The sequence below is a fragment of the Heteronotia binoei genome, unplaced genomic scaffold (genome assembly GCF_032191835.1).
Source record: "Heteronotia binoei isolate CCM8104 ecotype False Entrance Well unplaced genomic scaffold, APGP_CSIRO_Hbin_v1 ptg000122l, whole genome shotgun sequence".
NCBI lineage: Eukaryota > Metazoa > Chordata > Lepidosauria > Squamata > Gekkonidae > Heteronotia > Heteronotia binoei.
The window spans coordinates 453,233-479,993 of NW_026799994.1; the positions used below are offsets into that span (position 1 = coordinate 453,233).

At 39.1% G+C, this 26,761-nt stretch overlaps 1 protein-coding gene across 1 annotated transcript in view; it reads right to left on the reverse strand.

The window, feature by feature from the left end:
* Positions 1–26,761, reverse strand: part of LOC132590527 (sister chromatid cohesion protein PDS5 homolog B) — a 96,536-nt gene that overhangs the window by 11,542 nt on the left and 58,233 nt on the right. Inside the window, exons 12-26 of the mRNA XM_060263441.1 lie at positions 25,584–25,735; positions 24,617–24,730; positions 22,267–22,348; positions 16,806–16,854; positions 15,406–15,545; positions 13,870–13,985; positions 13,138–13,243; positions 11,431–11,591; positions 10,669–10,792; positions 10,269–10,427; positions 9,149–9,217; positions 6,828–6,964; positions 6,293–6,416; positions 5,902–6,106; positions 131–245 (exon numbers count right to left, since the gene is read on the reverse strand). Of these exons, the coding sequence (XP_060119424.1) occupies positions 131–245; positions 5,902–6,106; positions 6,293–6,416; positions 6,828–6,964; positions 9,149–9,217; positions 10,269–10,427; positions 10,669–10,792; positions 11,431–11,591; positions 13,138–13,243; positions 13,870–13,985; positions 15,406–15,545; positions 16,806–16,854; positions 22,267–22,348; positions 24,617–24,730; positions 25,584–25,735 (1,853 nt within the window). The remainder of the gene's footprint in view (positions 1–130; positions 246–5,901; positions 6,107–6,292; positions 6,417–6,827; positions 6,965–9,148; positions 9,218–10,268; positions 10,428–10,668; positions 10,793–11,430; positions 11,592–13,137; positions 13,244–13,869; positions 13,986–15,405; positions 15,546–16,805; positions 16,855–22,266; positions 22,349–24,616; positions 24,731–25,583; positions 25,736–26,761) is intronic.

Consider the following 26,761-nt stretch of genomic DNA (forward strand, 5'->3'; position numbering starts at 1 on the left):
TCCAAACCAAATATGGTTTTGAAAAACAATTTTCTTTGTCAAACTAAACAAGTTCATGCAAACAAATTGTTAATATAGACTAACAAAAATGTACCGATGATTGAGCAAAATCATTTTTTAGAAGTCTTACTCTTTAATGTCTTTCAGTTGTTCAATATCTTGGACTTTGACATAATCTGGATCATGTGCCAGAAGATGAATAGTATATGGAACAACATACTCCGGTAGAAGTGACAAAAGTTTCTCTGAAAGCATGTTAAAACAAATCAAAATAGCATTACATGGTACACCTTTAGCATATCACATACAAGAGTACTGAACTTATACAGAACATGGTACATTAGACTAATTAAGAAATTTCACATACATGAAAAAGGACCCAAACACGTTAAATCTGTGCAGAAGTATGAGAAGAAATACTGAAAACAGGAGGGACTTCCGAGAAATGTCAATTGTCTAATTTTATGAGTATCAGAATTACACTGCATAATAAAAGCATACAATTTAACTCACCAACACCAATATAAGAACGTATAGATTTTTAAAAAATTGTTTCCTCCCTAAGTGTCCAGCAAGTAGTCATTATATTTGTAATATACACGATTAATATCATCCCCGGGTCCCATCATCAGCACCATTCTCTGTCATATCTCCTATTCAGTGCTGGTTTGGTTAAGAGAAAAATGGGATTTATTTATTTTATATTCCGCCCTCCCCACCGAAGGCAGGCTCAGGGAGGCTCACAGGTTGGGGTCAACGAATGACCGAACAAAATAAAACATTGATAAAACATAGGAACATAAAAACAATTATAAACATCAATTATAAAACATATTAGTAGGTGCTAGTGCATTAATTCATGAAACAGTTAATTTCAATGGTAGCAGTATAACTGAATGGTCAATATTAGGTGTTTCAAAGGGACCCCAGATCACCATATCGTGGTAGGAAGTCCAGAGTGGTGTTAAATTTCTGGTTTATGGGCCTAATCCGTTGGTGTAGAAGTTGCCATTATGGGAAAGCAAGGTGGAAGAGTGCCGTTTTACAGGCCCTGCGGAACTGTGGGAGCTCTTGCAGGGCCCTAACATCCTCCAATAACTCATTCCACCAGCTAGGTGCAGCAATGGAAAAGGCCCTGGCTCTAGTTGACTGAAGCCTAACTTCCTTGACGCTGGGGACTGTCAACAGGTTTCGAGACCCAGACCGAAGTGCTCGCTGGGGCATATACAGGGAAAGGCAGTCTCTAAGGTATGCAGGACCCTGGTCATATAGGGCTTTAAAGGTTAAAGTGATGACTGGGTCTAGAAACTATTCCATGATTATACCATATCCGGCAATCCCTGTCCAGAAATACTGAAGATGCTTTTAATTCTTCCAAGCTCTTGCTGGTTGTCTTGGTGGATTTGGCTGCTCAGATGGTTTTTAGTCATTTTACTGCTAGTTTTGTTTTAACTATGTAAATTAGCAACTTCAAAGGGTTTTTGAGTAGAAAGGCAGGGTTGACATAAATTAACAGCTGTGTTGTATGTGTCTCCTCAAACACAGACACACAAACCTCACAAAGACCCCTGTAACATGTAGAACATACTTGCTTTAACATGAAGGAATGGCCAGGCCTCAACACTGTTTTGCTCTTAACATTATGGTGCAGTGATTAGAATCAATTAGGGTCTTTCCCTTCATGTTCCATCCTAGTCAGTGAGTGTGGTTTGTGGCAGTAGATATAAGTGATAATTCCATGTCTCATTAGTTTACATGCCTGTTATCTACTTGAACAAAGCAGGAGTCAAGTGGCACCTTTAAGACTAACAAAGTTTTATTCAAAATGTAAGCTTTCGTGTGCTAAAAGCACACTTCATCGGACAATAGTATGGAATGGCAAGCAGTTCTAAAGTGGAACTATTTTGGCTAGTTGAATCTTAATGCTATTTGAACACTTAGGAGATTGAGCATCCACTCTGACTGAGCCAGTCTGCTGAAATAATCCATGTTCCTCAGTGGAGATTGCTTGAAAAGGAGGTTAATGCTCCTCCTGTTTGGCTTTGACGTTGGCCTTCTTTTTAAAGAGCATGCCATCCCTTTCTGGTGACTAACGCAGGCCTTTGCAGACACTGTCCAAATACATGAGAACTGTTGGCCCTTTTATACAAATCCTGGCAAGTCCAAAACACTATTCTGATGACATGCTGTGCTTAATGCAAACTAGTTGATGTTATCTTAGCTAAACCTGCACTGCCACTGTGAGGTCCTCAGGGAGAAAAGGCAAGAAGGAGCAACCGCATTGCTAATAGTAATGCTGAAATTAAAATGCGAGAGGGGGGGGAGAACTGCACACAGTCTAGGTACAGTCTGAGCCCTACTTTAGAGAGTGGGCAGTATAAGAACTGAATTTAATAAATAAATAGGTAAATAGCACTTCAGACTTGCTGGAGAACGGTTGTCATCAAAGAAAGAAATGTGCTTTCCTAAGATACTTCTCCCTATACTTTTTCCCCTTAAGCCCCTTGGAAATCCAGAAAGTCAGAGAACTTTTTTTAAATAACAGAAATGGATGTGTGTCACTTCTACTATGAACTCAAGTAAATCCATTCACTGCTGGACAGTAGTGAGTTATTGCTGGACCAGGCAGACCTGTTCTGGTGACATTGGGCCACTGTCTCATCCTAATCTATCTCACAAAGTTATTGCGAGAATAAAATTGAGAAGGGCATAATGAATGTGTAATAAATAGTCAGCTAGTCAAACAAGCAAGGCTGGTATCATATGCTGGGTAGGTCCTCCCCTTGCCAGCCTAGCAACATAATGATATTGGATTTAAGATACTGAAGATATTGGATTTATATTCCGCCCTATACTCTAAATATCAGAGTCTCAGAGCAGTCACAATTATCTTTACCTCCTTCCCCCCCACAACAGACACCCTATGAGATAGGTGGGGCTGAGAGAGCTCTTGCAGCAGCTACCCTTTCAAGGACAACTCCTATGAGAGCTATGGCTGACCCAAGGTCATTCCAGCAACTGCAAGTGGAGGAGTGAGGAATCAAACCTGGTTCTCCCAGATAAAGAGTCCACACACTTAACCACTACATCAAACTGGCTCTCAATGGCTGTAGCTGAGAATGTGCTAATCCCAGGTGTGTTCACCACCTCCAATTGCCACCTCAGGAGAACACATGGCTGCACTTCTTTATTACTAAGTGATCACCTGTTGCAGACTGACATGAGCATGTGCATGCACAAGCCAGCTGTGGAAACTTCCAGTACTGAATGGCACACAAGGAGCTCCTCTCCCTACACAATTATTCTTCCCACCATTTTCCACAAGAGAAGTGCACACTTATTTCCTCCTGAGTCACTGAGAGATCTCCCAATAAAAGTGATGCAGAGCCCATGACAGGGAAGGGGGGAAGGATATGTGATTGCACAGATAACCACTTGATGAACATTACCTACTGTAGATCTGCTATCGTCATTGCAATCTCTGTGCAGTTCCATGTAGCAGCGACTAATATGGTCACTTACCAAGTAGATAACACTAACTAACAAATGCCACACCCCAACTTGTGATTCTTTTAATCTGCTAAAAAATATTTTCATGACTTTGCATATTAACTCACTGCCCACTTTAGAACTGCTTGTTATTCCATACTATTGTCTGATGAAGTGCGCTTTTAGCACACGAAAGCTTACATTTTGAATAAAACTTTGTTAGTCTTAAAGGTACCACTTGACTCCTGCTTTGTTCAAGTAGATAACAGGCACGTAAACTAATGAGACATGGAATTATCACTTATATCTACTGCCACAAACCACACTCACTGATACATTATGGTGCAGTGATTAGAATCAAACTAGGAACTGGGACACCAAGGTTCAAATCTCCAATAAGTAATTATGTTTATTTGATGACTTTGGACAAGTCACTCACTCTCAGCATAACCTAACCTATCACAGGGGGTTTATGAAGGAAAAATGGGAAGAAGGAGGTCATGTATACTGAATTCCTCGGAGGAAAGATGAGATAAAAACTTATAGCTGTATACATTTTTATAGAAACACACATATATACAACAGGAGAAAGTTTTAATGAAACCATTCTGAATTGTTGGAGTTTTATTTATTTAGGTCCACCCCATTTACCTGAAAGGAGGACTTGGTCATTTATTTTCCACATGTCACATCCACAAGAAGAGGGGGGGTCATTTTAAATTCACACACATATTACAGTTACGTACAGTAATAAAAATGTGTAACCTCTAATTAGAGGGGTCATCTTGCAGTCCTCCCTCAATCTGAGAAAAAATACCTTGAATAAAAGTCTTTTGGAACTTTGTGTTGCAGGTACTTGTTGCACATCACCTTTTTAACAATAACACTTTTATGTTATCTCCTCTCTGTTGGGGATGTTCTCCTGGGATTCTTTGGCTCTATAATGTAATCTTATGAAACCACAGAATAGCCCACTGATCTTCCTTTCCCCCTCCCAGTTTTTCTTCAGAATCTGCCAGCCTGTTTCTGAAGGAAATGAGATATGAGCATAGCATCTCCCCCACCCCCTTAGAAGACTGAGATTTGAAGTTCTCTTATAGGTTTTTAGAATATTTTCTGCCCAAAGTCGTAATATGGTTGAAAGTGGTGAAGATGGTATTTATGTTACCTTTAAAATTTAAGTTTTGCTCGGGGAAACTAGCTTAAGCTCTCCAGCCATGTCATGAAATCTGCTTCCAATTGGAATACTCTGCCAAACCTTTAAGCTTGGATCCTATATGTAGCTCCACACCCACTTCTCTCTGGGCCCTACAATGGTGGAACCTCCGTTGCAGACTTCACAACCTCTGGTGCTTGGCATTCCATTTGCACTAGACCAGTTTTTTTCAGGGAACCCCAAGAAGCTTGATACAAAAGGAACACATCCTGCAATGGAGGACTGACTCTGTAGTGCCTGCAGCACTCTCTAGATTAGAACTGGTGCTATCTAGTGTACTGGCAAGTGGCCTGTTTTGAGTTTCATATTGAAATTATTGGTTGTTTTCTGAAAGTAGTTGTTTTGTAATATAGAAATGTGTGTATCCTGCTTTTTTACTCCACAGTATGTGTGTGGGCATAACCAAAGGACTGAATGGTGAGGGAAAGAAGAAATATCCTTGTTAAAATTTGGGATGATGAGTTAATGCGGGCTTCTCCAAAGCAGCTACCTAACCACCAGTGCTTAGTCAAAGCCTTAAATTCACACCACACAGGTTTCTCTCCCTCTAGTGTCTCCTTTGAAATATTAGCCCCTCTGTGAATAGTCTTCAGCTCTTTTAGTCTCTGTTTAGAAGAATTTCCCATCACTCCTTAACCTTTCATCACGGGCTGAGCAGCTGTGTTGTCACAGTAGAAAGGAAGCCTGGAATGGGTCAGGAAGGCAGGGGATAGGAAAGAGACCTGAAAGCAGGGCTTTATCAAGCTTGTTTTTAGTGTTATGGCTTAGGCCTGCCACAAATAAGAAAAAGAAGTAACTCTCTGAATGTGGGTAATCTTCCATTCAGTGATTTCAGTCAACTTCCACTTGTCTGAGATTAAGGAACAGCTTCCAGAACAGAGGATGTAACTTCCAGTGGTGTGTTCCATTTTTCTAAAGTGAATTAATAGAATGCATTTTAACCCTCGTGTCCCTTTTTTGAGTTGGATGGGGAGGGGTGTGGAGAAGAGGATTCAAATTTTGCATGTACCCTTTGCTTCTCTGCAATTTCATGTCCTTCTACTGATAAGCAAAGACGCAGGAACAGCAATGTCAAAACACACATACATATATGTAGTTAGAGGACACATGTTACAGACAGGAGAATGACTGAATTTACAACAATTCAGTGACAAACATCTTTAGATGCCTTTGACTGTTCCTCATTCATTTCTTACCACTGACTGCTGCATGCTGTTTCAGATATTCTCTTCTTACATTTATGTTTTTCACCAGGCATTGCCTTGCGTGAGCTCTTCTCTCTTTTACTGGATCCTTTGCACACAGAGCACAAATGGCCATATACTCTAGTGGTAGCCGTAGCCTTGAAAGGCCCTTGTGAAGCTTCTGAGCAAATGCTTGTCTAACCTGATAACATTCATCCTGTAAGAAAGAAAAGGCATTTTAGAGATGTTGATTAATTTGCCAGCTACTTGAGAAAATATAGAAACAAACATATTTCAAACACACCTACATTATCTCATATAAAGTTGCAAATTATGCATAATTAGCATACACAGCCAGTAATTGCCCAGCTCCCTCCCATATATGTCACTCCAGTTTCCTTACATTAATTGCTAATGCACACAGCTGGTATTGTTCTAACGTGATGATTTCATGATAACAAGGCTCCTGTGCCAGCTTCACAATAGCACTAGCAGCAGCCAACCTCAGACGAGACATATCTGGTTTGCTGGGAGGGAAAAAAGAGATATTGGTGAACTAATTATGAAGGGCTATGCTGTGCAAGACCTCTCTATATATGTGCACACACAAACACAATGGCTTCTCTATCTAGATGTTATGATAAAAAAAATCCCTGCCATCTTCACAAAGAAAAGACTGGTCATATGCCATCTGCTATAGAAACTAGGGCTGAATTTACAAGCTCTGTGATTTGTATTTCTAGTTCACAGCACTGGATTGGGAACTAGACTAGCAGACTACCAGAAAGGTCAGTGTTAGCTTTCATAATACCAGCCACATGTTTTGGCAAGGACAAAGGTATTTTGTCTCTTCACTCTTGTCCTCATTGGCCTGTGTTCATATCTCTGGATAAGAAGTAGCTCAAAAGAACTGCATTAAATATCTATAATTTATATACCTAATTTTCCCCTGTTCTGTAAGGTCTCCATCACTGTGCAATATTGTTGTTAACAATCTCAGGGTGGATGTTCCTGATTTACTGTGGTTATTCTTCATTCCTAACAACCATCGAACCATCATTTTGATGGCCTGAATCTGTAATAAATATAAAGAAATAATAAAAACAAATTATGTCATACATACAAGACTGATGCAATAACTAGTAATCTAATTCTTAGCCCATACATATTAGTTGGTGGTCAAAAATGATGCCTTAGAAAACTCAATGAACCTAATAGGAGTCAAGTTGTACCTTTAAGACTTAGTTTTATTTAGAACGTAAGCTTTCGTGTGCTAAGCACACTTCATCAGACGAGGAATCCAGTACAGTGAGCAAAGCCCCATTTAGCTGGTAATCAGTGGCTCAGAATGCAAACTGGAGATTCTGAGCCACTGATTACCAGCTATGTGTGGCTTTGCTCACTGTACTGGATTCCTCATCTGATGAAGTGTGCTTAGAGAGTGTGCTTATGTTCTAAATAAAACTAAGTTGGTCTTAAAGGTACAACTTGACTCCTACTTTGTTCTACTACTTCAGACCAACACAGGTGACTATTTGAATCTATCAATGAACCTTGTTTACTCTGGATCATATTACTAGCAACCGACATAGCCACTTCATTTTATTCAGCCAGAACTATAGTAAATGGAGGACAAGCATAGACTAATAATGCTGAAAGTACTGTGGAATTTTCAAGCATGCAGGGCAGGACAAACCTCTGAAGGTATCTATGCTGAACTATAAGGAGGATTTGAGTGTTTGTATACACAGACAGACACACACATTCCCTTCCTCCCAAAAATAATAAAATATTTACTTCTAAATATGTGTACAACTGGTTTATGTTTGTTTACAAAGCAGCTGTGAAACTGAAACTGACAGAATATTGTCAGTAGTTCAGGGGAAAAACCTTCTGACAATAAAAATGTATGCAAATAAATTACTTGTTAAAGTGGACAAGAAAAAGCAGTCACAAAGGAATCCTACTTTATCAGTCCATATGTATCCTGCCCTTCCTCCAGGGCACTCACATGGCTCTCACCCCTATTCAACCATTAGGCAGAAAGTGTATGACTAGCCCAAGCTCCTCCACAGCTCTGTAGCAGAACAGGGGTCTGAATCCAGGTCTCAGTGTAACACTCTCAGGGGTGTCAGACTCATTTGTTATGAGGGCCAGATCTTACATAAATGGGACTTTGTGAGGCCAGGCCATGTGTGTCATAAAATGTAATGCCAGAGAGTGGAGATATAAACTTTATAAAGGACACAAACACAATTAAAGATCTTTTTTACTTAAAATGCAAACATATCTAAAACTTTTGCAATATTTTGTTTAAAATAGAAAGGTGGGGGAATAGTGACATCTGGAAATGCAATTTTTAAAATACAACATCAAGAAAAAAACACAAGGATCTCAGTAGAAATTAAAAATATAAAATAACCTGAGTCTAGAAAAACATGAAATGGCTGGGCATTGCAGGCTTCTCCCCACCCCACCCTCCAAAAAAACTAAGTCTACTCAAACTGGCAATAGCTCTTCAGGGTAATATCCTGCTTTGGCTGTAAGTTTCCAGGTTACTCACTAGGCACCAGTTCTCAGGTCCATTCAGCAGAGACAAGCCAGTTCAAAGCATCAACTATTTATTTGCAAGGACACAATTCCAGGAAGCAACAGCTTCAGCTGGTCATAGGAATGCTGGAAAGTGAAAATGAGCTCCTCACCACTGAAATACATTGCAGCACAGATAAAATTGCAAGGAAAATGTGGAATGGATTTTCCATTGAGATCTCTGGGCCCAGACAAACAATCTATCTGGGCGCAGAGCCCTTAATGGAAAATCCATTCTGCATTTTCTTTGCAGCTTTGCAAGCCCAGAAGAGCTTCTGCTGCAGCAGGCAAAGACAAGGTAGAAAGAGCTGGGAACTTTGGCAGCCTCAGAGCTTCAAAGGAGGAAGGAGAGAAAGGGGGAGAAAAGAGCCATGGGCCTGATTAAAGCCCTGGGCAGGCTGGTTCTGGTCCACAGGCTGGACATTTGACACCCCTGCTTTAACTGCTACAGCCCACCACCTCAATATTCTATATGATATTCCTAAATTAAAATCACAACATGTCTACCATCTGAAAAGGTATATCTACAAACTACTTTAGAAAGGTTAGAGAATTAAACAATGCAAGAAATAAATGAGAACAAAAGTACAAAAAAGCATTTAAGGCATATCAAATATGCTTATAGTCAAGTACACAAATTAAATAAATAGGTTTTATTTAAGCAATTCACCTTTACAAGTGTCTCAGGAGAAACTTCTTCATCTGGCACCCAAAGCTTAGTTGTCTTTTTTCCTGGCATCTGAACAAAGTTTAACAATTTGTTATTTCCTCAGTATCTTATCAGTCTTTACTGAAGTGATTATACTTTTCAACACAATCTTTTAAAATTAAGCACATTGGGCTGCATCCAGACTAAATTTTTCATCAGTATAATAAAACTGTCCTCTCTCCTACTGCAGCCTAGTGATCTCCACAAAAATGCTACTTCTGTGGGGATTGTGGACCTTGAGGAAGGGCATGAGGAGGGTCTGCAGTGGGAAGGGAGATCAACAGAAACTGTCAATTTAGTCTGTCAAACCCATTACATCTCCCAGTGCAAACAAAATGTGACAACACTATTGCAACTAAGGACAGCAATTTGGGTCCAGATGCACAACTGCAACAACTACTGCTGCTTAACACAAGCCAGTCCAATAGTATATGCTAAATGGATTCTTCCATTAACATGTAAAGCTATTAGAGATCTACTAATCCAAAAATATGCATATCTGATAATTCAGCTGGAATGTTATTTGTGTGTTCTGTGAAAATAAAAGCAGCAGAAATGAAGGATATTTGCATCTGGATTTTCTCTTTAAAACGTGGAATGAATAATAAGCTCCTAGGAACCCTTTCTAAGGTTTAATTTTTAAAAGGCTAATTACATTTCTTCCAACAAATAACTGCAGCAGATTGGTTCTGCACACATTTACTTGTCAAGAGGACACTGTGTGAATTGGTTTTCAAAAAATGGATCATAGTGTGAATGTAAAACATATGAGCACTCTAATGGTTGTGTCTGTTTAATTTTCTTCTGCAAGGTTATAGGGGAGAAGATAGCCAAGTCAGTCTTTTAACATGATTTAGCCTTTACATCTCTGTTTTGCCATATGTGATTTTAACAAGCTTAAATTGTTTTGTTACTGATAAAGAGAGACTAGTTTAGGCACAATCTGACAACTTCATCCTTTCCCATAGTTATATGCATATATTTTTAAAAATCTGATACACAAAAAATATTTTTATTGCTACTTTATCTTTTCTATCTCAACATTTCTTACTAGAGAAAAACAACAATGAAAGATTCTTACCCTATCACTCATTAATAAATCTTTAACAATAAAGGTGGCCACCAAGGACTTCAATGGGGCAGCAAACTGATCAGGTGCTAACAAGGCTATGTGACCGATGGAAACCAGAGGTGTAATCAAATGTTCAAGGTTGCCTGGATCAAGACTCTTATGTAACGGCTGAAATGTAAACATCGGTATAAATGAAGGAAAGTTCAAGATATCAAGGAAAGATATCAAGATAAATGAAGGAAAGTTCAAGATATCAAGCCTTTTTAAAATTTCAGTTTTTCAAACCTACTAACGAAATAAACTAGAAGGGCTTAAATGTTCTTTAAAACTGGATATCACATAATTACAGTAATTTCTGCTGCTTTTCACTGAAAAATTCAATACACTGGTGTTTTTAAAAAAAATGTACCTCAAATATCTGTGCAAATTGAGTTTCTTTGCTGGAAAATATTGCATGGATGCAGTGAATGGCATACTTGGCCTGGCGTGGAGGTCCTTTTTTAGCTTTGTGATGCAAAACTGGAAGCAAGGCTCTAAAAATTAAAAGGTAATTTTTTAAAAATCACATTATCAAACAAGGATGCTTGAAACATTTTAACTTGTATTTATGACATCTATTAATAGCAGCCTCTTGAAATGGGTCAAATGAAGGGTATATATACCTTGGCTGTTTCTTGAATGCAATGAAAACACTTAGTACAATAGCCCAGCCAAGCAAAAAACAAATCCCCACATAAACACACAACCAGATTGCTTAATATTTCTTTTAATAAGATACATATATAGAAGCATTGCAAAAGACTGTGATAACGGTTCCAAATCCAGGCCCCTCCCATGGGAATATTTCAACAACTCTGGTTAACGCTACAAGCACAAAGAATAACAGGTACACTGAGTGGATGGATAGGAAGGCATGCTTCTCATGCCCTCATCCTAAGTGAAAAAGTGGAGAAGCGCATTGTCAAAACAATCAGGAGATACAGATGCTTCTTGCCATAACCTTCCCTCTTAATTCTATAATTTAATAAAAACTATAGTTCAATACAGTCACATCAAAATCAAAGAGCATTTTATTATTGATTTAAAAGAGAAGTAGGTTTAGCTAAGTATTTCTAAAGTCTAATTCACTGTGGAATTGTGTAGCGGAGCAGTATAAAACTATTCAACTCACGATCTGATGTGTGGGAAATCCTCTTCAATTTTGCTTCCGGTGTTTTTGAAAATTTGCAATGCAGCTTCAGCTACCTTTTCATCATCCATTTTCAGACATGCCAGGAGAGATTCAAAAGTTTCAGCTGAATGGAACGAGATAGGGTGTGTAAACGAAAGCACCTGCAAGAGTAAATGATAAGGGTTTTTTTAATTTTTTAAAATTCTCATGCTACTGTTGCACTGTTATACTTTATTCAGGCAGATCCCTAGTCATTCGTATGACTGAATGTTAAAAAGAAACAATAGCAAGAAAAATATCTGCTGAATAACAACTTGGTAGGCAATGACAGCATTCCAAATTATAACACGGGGCTCTCAGCTGTAAAGTTAAAATATAAAATACGTGAGACAGACTAGTGCAAAGACCAGCACCTTATTTTCTCCATTTATCATCAAGAAATATCTGACTGTGCAGCACCTTCATCTTAAAATAATGGGCCTTGGTCTAGGTAATATTCATTCATCCATTTCTTGCTTTAAACCAAGTCACCCAAAGCAATCAGCTTCAATTTTTAAATCACTCTTTCAAGTATTATAACAGATCAAAACCAGATAGTCTTGGTCTAACTATCTCAGAAATATAGTTTTCCTAAGGGTTTCAAATCTAGGGAACATGACTGGATCACACACACACACAGTTACCCCAATACAGAGTGCTGAAGTCACGACACAGACCGCACAGTTTGAATCAGAAAGAAAAGACACTATTGAAGAAATATTAATATACGGTACTTCTGCAATATTGCTGAAAACCATTTCCTTTCTACTTCAATCTGACACACATGAAAACGATTTCAAAATATTTGACTTAAAAAAAACTTTAAATTACAGTGACCTCCCCCCACCCCTCACTCAGGGACCCTACCACCCTCTTCATCATGTGGGTTCAGGGTTACAGGTAGGTCAGGCAGTCAGAATTTGCCACCCGTCTTGCCTCTTAAAAGAGAATCCCAACCCTTTTGCACACTAGGTCCTCCTGCTCACTCACAGAGATACCACCTGACAGGTAACCCAGTCCCCTTTCACTCCTCATTCAGACATTTCATAGAGGTCTTGGGGCTGGGAATCAAATGCTGCTTCAGTCACAAGCTGCCACCATTTCTATCTCTCTCAGTCTATCAATATGTACATAAATCTTGCTTTGGGTGTGTATATGTGCGCTTCTTTACCAAAAACCATACACATCCAGATTCCAGATCCCAGGGCTAATCAAACAAAGAATTAATTTTTATTTATGGCTTAAATACAACATTACAGTGAATCAAGGAAATAATTATAAAATTTCTCCACACATGAACTTTTGAACCACAGCTCTATTCAGCCATTTGGGATTCTTTGTTACAAGCTGACTTTCTCTCAGTCAGCAGCAGCCTGTTCTGCTACACGCTGGCTCAAGCTTATTGCTTCTTCCCTCAGCAGATTTTGATTCTAACTGAAGTAATGGTTCTTTAACTGTCAGTCTCTCACCAACACACTGTCAGCTCCCATTGGTCTCTCCTAGGGAGAGGCAGAACTTAACCTGTCTGTTACAATTACATTTCAGTCTTAATGGATAATCATAAACAAGCATTATAAATGAATATGTAAACAAAAGCAAGGCATCACCATCTTCACACTAAAACAGTTATCACAACTGTATTTTACACTAAAGGAAAAAGACTGTTACCTTAAGCAATTCAAGACCTGCCCTGATTGCCTGATCAGTAGGCACACCTTCATCTTCATCATCTGCTGTTCCATCTATAGATTTGTTCACTTGTTTAATAAGAGCACTAAAAGGAAAAGACCACCAAGTAACTTGCTGATGATTCATTTCACAAGATATATGTCACTAATCCAGTTCACATTTGCTTCCTAGTTCAATTAGCACAATATGTTTGACATACACATTTTTGTCACTTTTTACAAAACAACAGCAACAAATATATCCTGAAGAGATATGGTGCAATTTAAACTGATTGTACTTATTACCATATCATTTTTTCACTCACGACCACAAAATCAAACTTCCAGTTTTGAAATTCAGAGCACCATCTGTATAGCACTTTTAATAACAAAAAACATTTTTTAAATTATATTATGCAATGTGTATTTTATATTAATCATTGATGATTTTAAACTATATGCTTTGTTTCCTGGTTGCTTTTTGACTTTTGAATGATCAAACGTTGCTAAAAATGAATTAAGCACATGAATATTCTAAAGACTTCAGTTGCGGTTTTTTTAAACCAGTTATACCAATTTACTGAATCTATACTGATTTACTGCATCAGGAGGAGAGGAAATCTAAGTTCCAACACGACTTAAACCCTTTAGCATAATACTGAATATATAATTTTGTATATCACTGTTTTATTACTTCCCTACCACACCATCAAATTAAAGTTTAAAGAGATACCTGATGGATTCTGTATCAATGTGCACTGGGGCTATCCTCTCCAGAAGGAACTTTATCATTTCCAGAAATGGGTTGGTCGGTTGTTTAGGATTGCCTAATTTCTTTGTAATTTCTCGCTGCAACAGTCATTGCAAATATGTTAACAGACAGTTTGGCAACCAAAATAAGTTATTTATTATTCATTTATTTATTACGTTTTACTTATATCCCGCCCTCTCCGCAAGCGGACTCAGGGCGGCTCACAGTATCATATCTACACAGTTAAACCAATAAAACATATAAAACAATAATTTACATTTTCCAGTTTAAAAACATATTACAATTTTAAAACCATTATATAGTGCTGAATCCATACATTATAAGCGGCATTAAAATTCCAAACAGTGATCACCGGCATTCTGTATGATGTCCGGTGGCAGCCGTCTTTTCGTCAAGCATCGAAGGCCGGCTTGAACAACTCGGTCTTACAGGCCCTGCGGAACGCAGACAGATCCCGCAGGGCCCGTATGGCTTCTGGAAGGGCATTCCAAAGCTCTGGTGCTGCCACCGAAAAAGCCCTAGATCTTGTCACAAATAACCTGGCTTCTTTTGGTCCGGGGGCAGAGAGTAGGTTTTTTGCCCCTGAACACAGTGCTCTCTGGGGGATATATGGAGAAAGGCGGTCCCGTAGATATGCAGGTCCCTGACCATAAAGGACTTTAAAGGTCAATACCAACACCTTGAAGCGAACTCGGAACACAACAGGTAGCCAGTGCAGCTCTTTCAGCACTGGCTGAATGTGCTCCCATTGTGGCAGCCTCATTAACAGCCGTGCCGCAGCATTCTGCACTAGCTGTAGTCTCCGGATTTGAGTCAAGAGTAGCCCCATGTAGAGAGCATTACAGTGATCTATTCTTGAGGTGACCGTGGCATGGATTACCATCGCTAAATCGTTTTGCTCCAGGACAGGAGCCAGCTGCCGCACCCGCCGAAGATGAAAAAAGGCAGATCTAACAGTGGCTGCTACCTGGGCCTCCATTGTAAGGGAGGACTCAAGGAGCACGCCTAAACTCCTGACCTTAGAGACCGGTGTTAGTGGCACCCCGTCAAGAGTCGGCAGATGGATCTCTCCTTGGACCACCCTGACTCAGGTAGAGAACCTCCGTCTTTGTCGGATTCAGTTTCAGTCGACTCAGTCTGAGCCAAGATGCCACGGCTTGTAGAGCCAGGTCTAGATTTTCCGGGGTACAGTCGGACTGGCCGCCCATCAATAGATAGAGCTGGGTGTCATCCGCATATTGATGACAACCCAGTCCGTACCTCCTGACAATCTGGGCAAGGGGGCGCATATAGATATTAAATAGCATCGGGGATAGGACCGCTCCCTGTGGCACCCCACAACTAAGAGAGTGCCTCTGGGATGCTTCCTCCCCGATCACCACCCTTTGTCCCCGATCTTGGAGAAAAGAGGTCAGCCCCTGTGAGGCAGATCCCTGAATCCCCACATCAGCAAGGCGGCTAGTCAGTAGCTGTTTTGTTCACTCTATTTGTTCTTACCACGCATCCTTCAGCCTGTTTGCATGAACACATTGGGCTAACAAGCATTTCCAATTGGTGCCTTATTTTATCATCGTCTTCTAGAACTTGAGTGAATTTCTTCATGAAATCTTGTGCTTTGCCAGGATCTGGTAAGTTTCCTTTAAGGAAGACAAAGTAAAGGATGTTCTATGGAATTCTGTATATATAATTATAATGTATATATAATTATAATTTAATTATAACGTTATAATTTAAATATAATTATGAAAAAGTTGTCCATTTAAAAATAGTTACACCAAGACTGGCTTTCAATGACAGGCAATGATTAGTAAAATTAACCTCAACGCTTTAATTGCTTATAAGGAGGGATAAGATGATTTCAGTAGCTCTGTATCATTGTTGTTTGATGGGTTAGCTCTGTTTTGCTCCACTCACCTTCCAATTTAAACAGGGGGTATTATTAAAATTAATTTCAAATTTTTTTGTATACACAATTTGCTGCAACCTTCACATCTTTCAATTTCATGTTAAAATCTTCACAGAAGGAAGTGGTGGGAGAGATCTTTCCTGCCTTTCTCTTCTCCAAGCAGCCTTATTGCTCTGAAAATCCTCTCAGAAGGTTTGGAAAGCCTCATGTGCATGACAGAAAGGAGTGCTGCAGTGATGAGGGGAGCTCAGGTAGAATTTGTCTTCTTTTCAGCTACTGATGCATGTTAGTGAAAGAAGGAAGTGATTTAGCTCATCCCCTTCCATTACTCCAGTGACCCAAAGCATTGACCCATTTTGCTTGCAATGACCTCCATAAAGGATTTTCACAGCAAACAGCAGGCAGCTAGGGGAAGGCAGTTGGAAACGTAACTGACTGAAGTATACAGAAGCATACAAAAATATATACATAACAATGCAACCTAAAATATCTTCTCCAACCTATCAGCTCCAGCATTCAAGCCAACTAAGCATCTTTTCCTGCTAATGGAAGGCGTGTACACCAGCACAGAGAGGCTCCCCCTTCCCAACCCGCTGCAGCTTCCTGAGCTCCCTGATATGCTACTCCTCTGAGGACAAAGGACTTCATTATCTTGAATGGACCTCAGGAACAGCATGCGGTATAAAATTGGGGAATGTACAAAGGAGGAGGGAATGGCACTGCCCCAAATTTCCACTGGTGGAAAATGACATTTGAATCCAATCTGTGTTCTTGCTTGTGTTTGTATTAAGCACTGCCAAGTTGCTTCCAACTTTATGGCAACCCTATGAATTAATGTTCTTGCTTATGTTTTAACATATTTCTTTACACAATTCATTGTTGCTGTTTCAAAAGTAATTACATTGCCGCTCTTGCAAAGTTAGGAAGACTTATATCAATAATTCGTTGCTACAAATTATCTAAGGAGCATGCTTAAAACAATAAAACTTACTTGTTATTACCATCACTTTTGAAAATATAGCTTTACCACTGGCATCTGTCTGCAAATTAAGTGAGAGAAACCTTATGAAGGTCAATGCAGTACAAAGTAAGCTCAGACATATTGGAAATAATGGTTTAGCATTATAAATAATACTGTATGTTAATTCACTGTTCAAGTATTATAGCTATAAGTAAGCTGAACATAATGTAGACTGGGATTTTAACAGAAAAAAGACAATTTTCAGAGTGAAGTGTTTCTTGTCAAACAAGAAGGATCATTCAAAGGCTGCAATCCTAAGCACATTCATTCATAATGACTTCAATCCAAAGACACCCTTAATTGAGGGGAAGGTATTTCTGTTCATACAAGGGAAGGAGATGATGATATTGGATTTATATCCTGCCCTCCACTCTGAAGAGTCTCAGAGAGGCTCACAATCTCCTTTACCTTCCTCCCCCACAACAGACACCCTGTGAGGTGGGTGGGGCTGAGAGGGCTCTCACAGCACCTGCCCTTTCAAGGACAACCTCTGCCAGAGCTATGGCTGACCCAAGGCCATGCTAGCAGGTGCAGGTCGAAGAGTGGGGAATCAAACCCGGTTCTCCCAGATAAGAGTCCGCACACTTAACCACTACACCAAAATGGCTCTCAGGGAATAGGTTACATTTCCACAGATGTCTTTTCTGAGATGCAGCTTTCCATGCCATGTCTCTTAACTATTCCCAAGCATCCTCTGACCCCAGGAATAGCTAGCGAAGAAGAACAGGAGACTGCTGCAGGAGGCATGAAGCATGAAACATACTTGCAGTTCAATGGACTGACCCCAAAGAAACTAATGTCTACATGAACAAAATTTAAAATGGAGCTAAATTAAAATCAGAAACTGCAGAATTGGTATTTATTATCTCTATTTATTCTCAAACTGCATACATATTTAGAATTAAGCAAGGGAGATCTGAAGTCACTTAAGTGCATTTGAAACTTGTTTCTACAGAAATAAGCTACTTTTCAGCATTAAGAGCCACTTGATTGGTCAGTAGTAGAAGCTATAGTTACAAAATTAAAGAAAAAACCAAGCCTACACAGGCACTGTCCTTACACTTTTAAAATTAATATTTTAAAGTTATATGACTAAGATTTTTTTTAAAGCGGCTATGGCTAAAAATCAAGCATTTACATCATATACAACTTTTAAAACAAAGCAGGAATCACCTTCATCAGATGAGGAATCCAGCACAGTGAGCAAACTGCACACTGTGCTGGATTCCTCGTCTGATGAAGTATGCTTAAGAGCACATGAAAGCTTACATTCTAAATAAAAATTGATTGGTCTTAAAGGTGCAACTTGACTCCTGCTTTGTTCAACTGCTTCAGACCGACACGGCTGCCTGCTTGGATCTAACTTTTAAAACAGATTTCACAAAAGCAAAAAAATCAAAACAACCATGCAACTCCAATTCTTCAGAAATATGGATAGCTGGTGTCTTTATAGGCTGTTACTTCTACTACTACCTCTTACTACAGCAATGTAGGGAAAATGTAAGTTTGCTTAAGTATGCGTTTGATCCAATAACAACAACATTCTAAAAATATTTATAATATTGGTGGCAGAAAGTGCTGCAAGTCAAAACTGACTTATGGTGACCCTGTAGGCTTTTCATTGGTAGTTTAACATTGCCTGCCCCTGGTATTCCTTGGAGGTTTCCCATCCAAATAGTAGCCAAGGCAAACCCTGTTTAGCTTCCAGGATATGATAAAATCAGACTAGTCTGGACTATGCAAGTCAGGGCATTTATAATATCACACTATAACAAATTGCAAACACTGACTACAAAAATAAATAAATAAAAAGGCAAAAATAATTATGTATATCTTCTAAATTTTGTTTTAAAAAGCAGCATACACGATTAATAATATTTATGATCATATGATTTTATTTTATTTAGTTTTATTGCAGTGTATATCAATTACACTGCTGCCTTAATCCTAATAGTACCCTGGCTATTTTTCATTTTTCCTGGGCAAAAAAACTTTGTGAATTTATACAGATTGTTTCATATATAGATGTTATTTATTTATTGTATGGCAGTATGTACATGTAAGCAAATGCTAACAATGGCAGTTCTTCATATTAATTGTGTTAAGAATTGTCAATAAGCAGGAAAAATGTTACATGGTAGAACGAAAATTCCATGTAAAATGGTCAAGCTTGAGGAAGTCTTGAGTACTTGTGGAATAAGGAAAATAATATTGCAAAAATATGACAAAATGTCAATGTAAACAGTACATTTTACTTGAATTTACTTATACCAGATAACTGCCCTTTGGAAAGGATTTTGTTATTTCCCCCCAGCTTGCATTGAATTTCTGTAAACATTCAACTTTAAAACAGCCATTAAAATATTCAGCTGCTCACAATTCAGAGTCAACTGCAAAACATGGAGAGCTAATGCTTTTAACTGTAATTATAGTAAGTTTTAGACCATGGTCTAGCCTACAAAACAGCTCAAACAAGTTTAGTCTGATTAAATGGGAACAAAATCCAATACTGCTGTTGCAATCTGTCAGGTTCTTTCTGTGAAGTCTTCTAAAGGATTAAACACAAATGAGGCAATTTCTCGGAATTAAGCTCTTCCATTTCTTATCAGAAAAGCCAGGCAACATAAGCACTGATTACCTGTCAGAAATCCACATAATCTTCTTTAAAAGCCCTTTCACAGATCACTTATTTAGATACAACATTCCATGGATCAAAGTTGTCATTACTACCACATTTCTGCTGGCATGGCTGAAAGACATCTAGCATTCTTGACATTTCTAGAAAGTGTCAATGGTTCCTCTACTCAGTTACATCTTTAATTACACTGGACTATCTATGGAGCGAGGTGAAATCTGAATTTATACTATCCCATTCCACTTATTCCTTTTTGTTGGTCTGGATCACAGGTATCTTTAATGTTGCCATTACTACCACAAATGTGTAGCCAGGGCTGGTGAAACTCCCTCCTCAGGGACTGTCTGCTGGTCTTGGGGCTCTCAGCCACCACCATCTGCCCTCCTGTCATGGTTCAACATGGATTCTTCTTGATTTCAAGTCTGGTGGAGCAGAAGAGCTTGTGCCACATATTGTCCATGCCCCTCCCCACACACATTGGGAATTTTAAGTTAATGCTCCCTCTCCCCAAGATATTTTGAAACACCCTTTCTCATAAGCTGTGTGCCCCCCCCCCCCCCGGCCCAAGAATTGTCTACATTCACATCTGCCTCAAGATTTAAACATTTGAAGCTGCCTTATACTGAATCAGACCCTCGGTCCATCATAGTCAGTATTGTCTACTCAGACTGGCATTGGCTCTCCAGGGTCTGAAGCTGACGTTTTTCACGCCTATTTGCCTGGACCCTTTTTAGTTGGAGATGCCAGGGATTGAACCTGGGACCTTCTGCTTACCAAGCAGATGCTCTACCACTGAGCCACCGTCCCTCCTCTGGCTACACATTTGTGGTAGAAATGGCAACATTAAAGATACCTGTGATCCAGACCAACAAAAAGGAATGTGCAATGGGATAGTATAAATTCAGATTTCACCTCACTCCATAGATAGTCCAGTGTAATTAAAGATGTAACTGAGTAGAGGGATCATTGACACTTTCTAGAAATGTCAGGAATGCTAGATGTCTTTCAGTCATGCCAGCAGAAATGTAGTAGTAATGATTTCTGTCCCCCCTCAGAGCCTCCATTTTCCACATCTGACTCTTCATGATTTCAACCCCCCATCTACCTCACTGTGTAGCACCCACCTAATTGACTGACATCTACCTCATGACACCCCCTCATAAACCCAGATCTACCTCATAGTCCAATGGAACTAATGGACCAACATCTACCTCATGAACCCAGACCTACTATCTCACAGCGCAACACCTACCTTGTGGAACAACAGCCACCTATCCAAGCATCTACCCATACGAGTACCTTATTTGACCACACCCAAAGTTCCTATGCCCATCTACAGGAACAATGTCCCCAATGAGCAGGCAGGTGGGTGACACCTCTCAAGTCAGAGGAGAAGGTTTGGCTGTAATTTCCTGGGAGCAACTTTTTTTTTTGGGGGGGGAGCCCTACTAAGCCCCCCACCCATCCTCACCAAAGTTGGAGGGCAACTAGAGGGGCACCCAAGGGAGGTCCTCTGTGAGTTTGATGCCTCTAGCTTGCATGGGATCTGTATGACATGCTCCTGAATCTCCCGCTGTGATTGCCCCACAGAGCACTTTCTTGAGGACACCTGCTTTGGAATGACCATAACTCAGCCCTCCTAAATCCAATGTTTACCAAACTTGGAGAAGAGGTAGAGGGGGAGCCTGCTGGAGACTCACTGCAGGTTTGGCTTCTCTAGCCCACCCCCATTCTAGTGTGTCTTTAAGTCATGAACCTATAAGGACCTCAATTTTTTTACTCTATGCCCATCCTTAGTCACAAATTCAGTTCTGTGGTTCTGCTATAAAGGAGTTATGGAAAGAGATGAAATGGGCATATTTCATCAAATGAAGTTTAATGTTTACTAAAATTTCAAAACTGATTAGAAAATGGTGGGACACAAAGAAAGTGTTCCATTTTGAAAAAGTCTGTTTAAACCCTGACTCCAATAATTAATTGGCCATCTGACATATAACTGAATTTTGTGAATTTTATTTAGATTTTATTCCTGATTCTCTGATCTCAACATTCTTATTAAACTTGTATATGAAAATCTAGTCATGTTTTTGCACTTTATGACCTCACTGGTTTAAAAGGAATATGCCTTTTCATCAATCCCAAAAAGATTAACAAGGACTATTTCATTAATGCAGATAGTAAATTGATATTCTGTCTCACTTCAAAGCAGAAGTGTATCCTACAAAAACACTGCAGCATTGATGCACCCATAACTGTCAGTGTTCCTTGCAATATCACTGTGTTTTTAAACAATACACATATTTGGAAATTTAGTTTTAAAAATTCAAACCAGAAACTATACTCTTTCTCTTAAAATGTGAAACACATCCCCACAATCATGTTTAATTTTCTGTACATTGTTGTTATTCAAGGTTTGTGTAAACTAATACATGGTACCAAGCAGCTTTAGAGACATCAGATTTTTTCTTCATCTAGTTTTATTTTCATTTATTTCTCAGTACTTTAGAAGAATTTTGTCTGTTTTAGAATCACAGTGTAATATTAAAGATATTATATTAAAAGGGTCATTGTTAATTCAGACAGGGTTATTTCTTTTAAAGAAAGCAGAAAAAGCTTCCTTTTCATTGACTTTCTCATAATCGCATCTCTTTATCACTGGCAAATATGTTGACTGAAGGTTTGAAGTTCAAGCAAAACTTAAAAATTTTATCAAATTAAAAATGTATTAGAGAGAGAGAGAGAGAGAGAGAGAGAGAGATTCATGCATACAGAATGTAAAAGTGAAAATAAACTTACTTTGGGCTGCTTGATTAAGTCAACCAAATCCTTTACCTGATGCCTCAGCAGATTCTGGCATTTCCACATTTCATTCAGTGCCCTAATAGTTAAAAAAATAGTAACCATCTTTGCATCTTTCTGAAATATGTAAAAGTTATGCATGGTGAGAGAATCCCACAACAGAGTTAAACTATTGGTATAAAGGCCTGACTAAATTGAGATCTTCTGGAAAAAATCTAAAGCTAGAATGCCAGCTCCATTGTTATAATGGATTTTAAACCTGTATAATCAACAAAAAGTAGCTACCTGCTGCTTCAGATTACCTAATAAAAATTTCCAGGTATTTAAAATACAGCTACTGCACATTCCTTAGTGTTCACCAAAATGGATCTCAACTGAATCAACTGACACATTATATTAATATACTAAAAGTAACTGAAACAACTGGATAAAAACATTACAATTTTTAAAACAAATAATACTTTTAAGACTCAACAATGGCTTAACCAAAAAGCGACAAAAAACACTCAAGTCTTTACTTAACATCTAAACAGAGAAAGAGGCGGCATGGGGTAAGTTGTGGCTGGGGGTGTGCATTCTAATCTACCAAGGCTGAAAATCTACCTGATATTTTTGAAGATTTCGGCATCCCAAATGTATCCGGGCCTACTCAGGAAAATGGGGGGAGGGTGTCCTGAAAGAATCCTGGATATATTTGGGGATCATTGGGTAGATCCAAATACATGGGAGAGGTGGGAGCAGATTGCTCCCACCTCTCCACTGTTTGTTAGGCATCTTCTAAAATCCCTTTAAAGTGTGACACATTAAAGAAAAAGTTCTGGCTCACAAAGCTTATAGCATAAAAAAAGTTCTGATTTACAAAACTTACAAAACGGTCACCTCGAGACTGGACTACTGTAATGCCCTCTACATGGGGCTGCCTTTGTACTGAACCCGGAAGCTGCAGCTGGTGCAGAATGCGGTGGCCAGATTGCTGTTGGGGCTCCCAAAGTGGGAGCACATACAGCCTGGGCTGCGCGAACTGCACTGGCTGCCAGTTGTATATCGGATTTGTTACAAAGTGCTGATCATCACCTTTAAAGCCCTATATGGCCGAGGACCTGCCTACCTTAGGGACCGTCTCTCCCCATATGAACCCGAGAGAGCACTGAGGTCAGCTGGGAAAAACCTGTTGACCATTCCCGGGCCGAAAGAGGTGAAGCTGCAAAGCACCCGCGACCGGGCCTTCTCCACTATGGCTCCATGCCTATGGAACCAACTTCCAGAGGAAACGCGGGCCCTGCGGGACCTTGAACAGTTCCGCAGGGCCTGCAAGACTATCCTCTTCCGACTGGCCTTCACTAACTAAGAGGGAAGCTGCTAGGGGACTTGCCATCGGAAAATAGCACTAACATATCATATTATACTATTTTATTAATTTTAGATTTTAATCAGAATTTTAATTAAACTGTTAATGTAGTTGTTTAAAAATTTTGTATAACTAATGTATGGAATTTTGTTGTGAGCCGCCCTGAGCCTGCTCTGGCGGGGAGGGCGGGATATAAATAAAATTGTTATGTTATAATATTTTTTCCATCAAGTCACAGCCAACTCATTGCCACCCTGTAGTTTTTTAAAGCAAGAGCTATTCAGTGGGAGTTTCCCATACAAATACTAACCAGGGTCAGTCCTGCTTAACTTCTGATATAAGATGAGACTGGGCTATCTTCTGATATAAGATGAGACCTTGGGCTATCCAGGTCACAAAGTCTGCATCACAATAAATTTTCTAGTTTTCAATGTACTGTAAGACCTTGCTGTTTTGACTGTAGCACACTTAACAAGGCCATACCCACTGGAACTGAACCCAGGAAACCATTTTTACACCATTCTTCACATATGATACATATAGCATAGTATCTTTTAAAGCTGCAGTCTTCTGTCTTCTTCTCAAAGCATCATTTATAAACTTTGCTTTGCTAAAGGTTCCAGCTTTGCATGCTTTTCCTCTTACAGCTTAGGGCTCGTCCATGTATTTAATCAAGGTACATAAAGCACATGATCACAGGAGCCAGCTACCACTTAAAGAGGAAACGTTATATTCCAGTGGGAACTTGATGTGTCATGCACTATGTATTCCAGTGGGAACTACATAGTGCATGACACATCAAGTAATTATTTTATAAAAGGAAAATCAGAAATGAGGTGATTTCATGAAGTTAAGCCAACTACAGCAGAGCTGAACTCCAAAATAGATCTCACCCCCCAAAAAATATCAAGATGCACATTATTCAACACTGCAACTAAAATTACCAACCACATTAATTCTACATAAATTAGAACTTTGTATTTATCATATGAAACTTACTTAACGGCATTTGAATCCAGGGTTGCATAAAGATAGTATAAGCATTTCATTCTTTCATTTGTTTCTAAATTGTGAGGGACCATGTACTGAGCAAAGATGCGTTCAACCAACAGTCTAAAAAGAGACCATGAACAACAGCCATCAGCTTTTATAAAACACAAATAGAGCGATTTGTCAGAAATCTTCTCAATTAGATGTTCATTGCATAGATGAGTAATTGTCAAACTAAGCAGTCAAAATAAGTATTAAATTGATAATTAAATTTGTAATTAAGGAATGATAGGTTTCAAAACAGCATATCCATAATATCCCTCCAAATTAAACATATTTAAAACAATATAGTAAACTACTGATCTCTCCATATCTTATGACAAACTATTATATAGCCAACAACAAATAGTAGCTTCTTTAAAGAAGTCATGCTATTTAAAAGTCTTACGTTTAAAACAGGGATGTGATTACACAGATCCAGTTTGATGTAGTAGTTAAGAGTGTTAACTAGTATTCTGGAGACCCAGGTTCAAATTCCAAATCATGCCATGAAAGCTCACTGGGTGACTTTGGGCCAATAATACTCTCTTAGCCTAACCTACCTAACAGGGTTGTTGTGATGAGAGGAGAATGATGTAAGCCACTTTGGGTCTCCATTGGAGAGAAAGGCAGAGTACAAATGAATGAATTACATAAACAAACAAACATACACGTATACATTAAGGCTTCAACACAGGCAAGTATATAAATTTAGTCAAAGATTTAAATAATCTACCTTCTTGAGTTTCAAAAGCAGTTAGGTGGACACTTAAGGTGGTGCCACTCAAAAGCAGTCTCCTGGGCACATGGAGTTAAATAACACTTTCCTGAACCGTGGCCCAAGCTGTTTCTTCTTCCTTTTTACTGGTCACTAAGCCACCCACAACATGTACAGGAAAGCAAGTATTTCCTCCCCCCAAGTCTTTAGCTAACCTACCGATCATCAATACTATTTTGATAGTATATATGTAGCAGCTTGTCCTTTATCCAAGCAATCTGTTTTGCTGCTTCTTTTCCAGCTTCTGACTGCAAAGAATATTTCTTGTATATCTGTGCAAGTCCCATCATTGCCTCTTTTCTAACTCTCCACTAAAAACAAATATAAACAGAAAGCTAAATGTTAGTTTTAAGTCTAAATATGTTTATTTCTATCAGCCTGATTAAAATCCAGTTTAGTATGGTGTCTGAGTGCCTGAATGCCCAACCCATAATTTGGTTGCTGAGTTATGTCAGGATTTTAAAACCTGGTATGTACCTGGTTTGTCATCCACCATTAGAATGGTGGAGCCTTACTTCATTCAAATTCTGCAATGCCAGTTTGTTCAGAAGCAGCCCCCCCATCAGTTTCCTGCATTCATATTTATTTAAAATTTGTTTGTCACTTTTCACCAAAATATGGTATTTCAAGGTATTTTTCAAAAGTTCATAAGTGCATAATCAATACAAGAAAGTAAAGCCATTTAAACATTACAACAAACACAGGAGCTACAAAATATAACCAAAGCCATAATACAGTAACTCAGAAAAACCCATTACAGACCTAAGCAAATGAAACATTCCCACCCCCATTCTAAGGACACAGCAGATCCAGGTTCATTCATGAAGTTCACTGGGTGTTCTTGGGCCAGTCACTGTCTTTCAGTCTAACCTCTTGGGGGTGACTGTGAGGATAAAATGGATGAGAGGAAAATGGCATAAGGTGCTCTGAGCTCCCTGGAGGATGAGTAGAATAAAAAAATGTAAATAAATATAGCAATGCAGCATTTCTAGAGTGGCCCATGAACAGAGCACAACTCAAGTAAATGGTCTATGTCCGATGGACTAACTTCAGGAAAAGGTTCAAGAATCCAGCAAAGGACTTTTGATTAATATCACAAGGCATACTCAAGCAAACCTTAACATATACTCAAAAGTGAGAGTGCACTTATTCAAATGCCCTGGTTCCAAACCTTTTAGGGCATTAGTCCCCAACATGGTGCCAGCCAACAACTTTCCTGGCACCCATCAGGCCTTTTTAGAAAGTTGGTGAAACCAGGTGGGGTATTTACCCATCTGTGTTTCTAATAGGCCAGTGGGAATCTCGTTGGCTGCATAGATTTTTAAAAAGTTCTTATG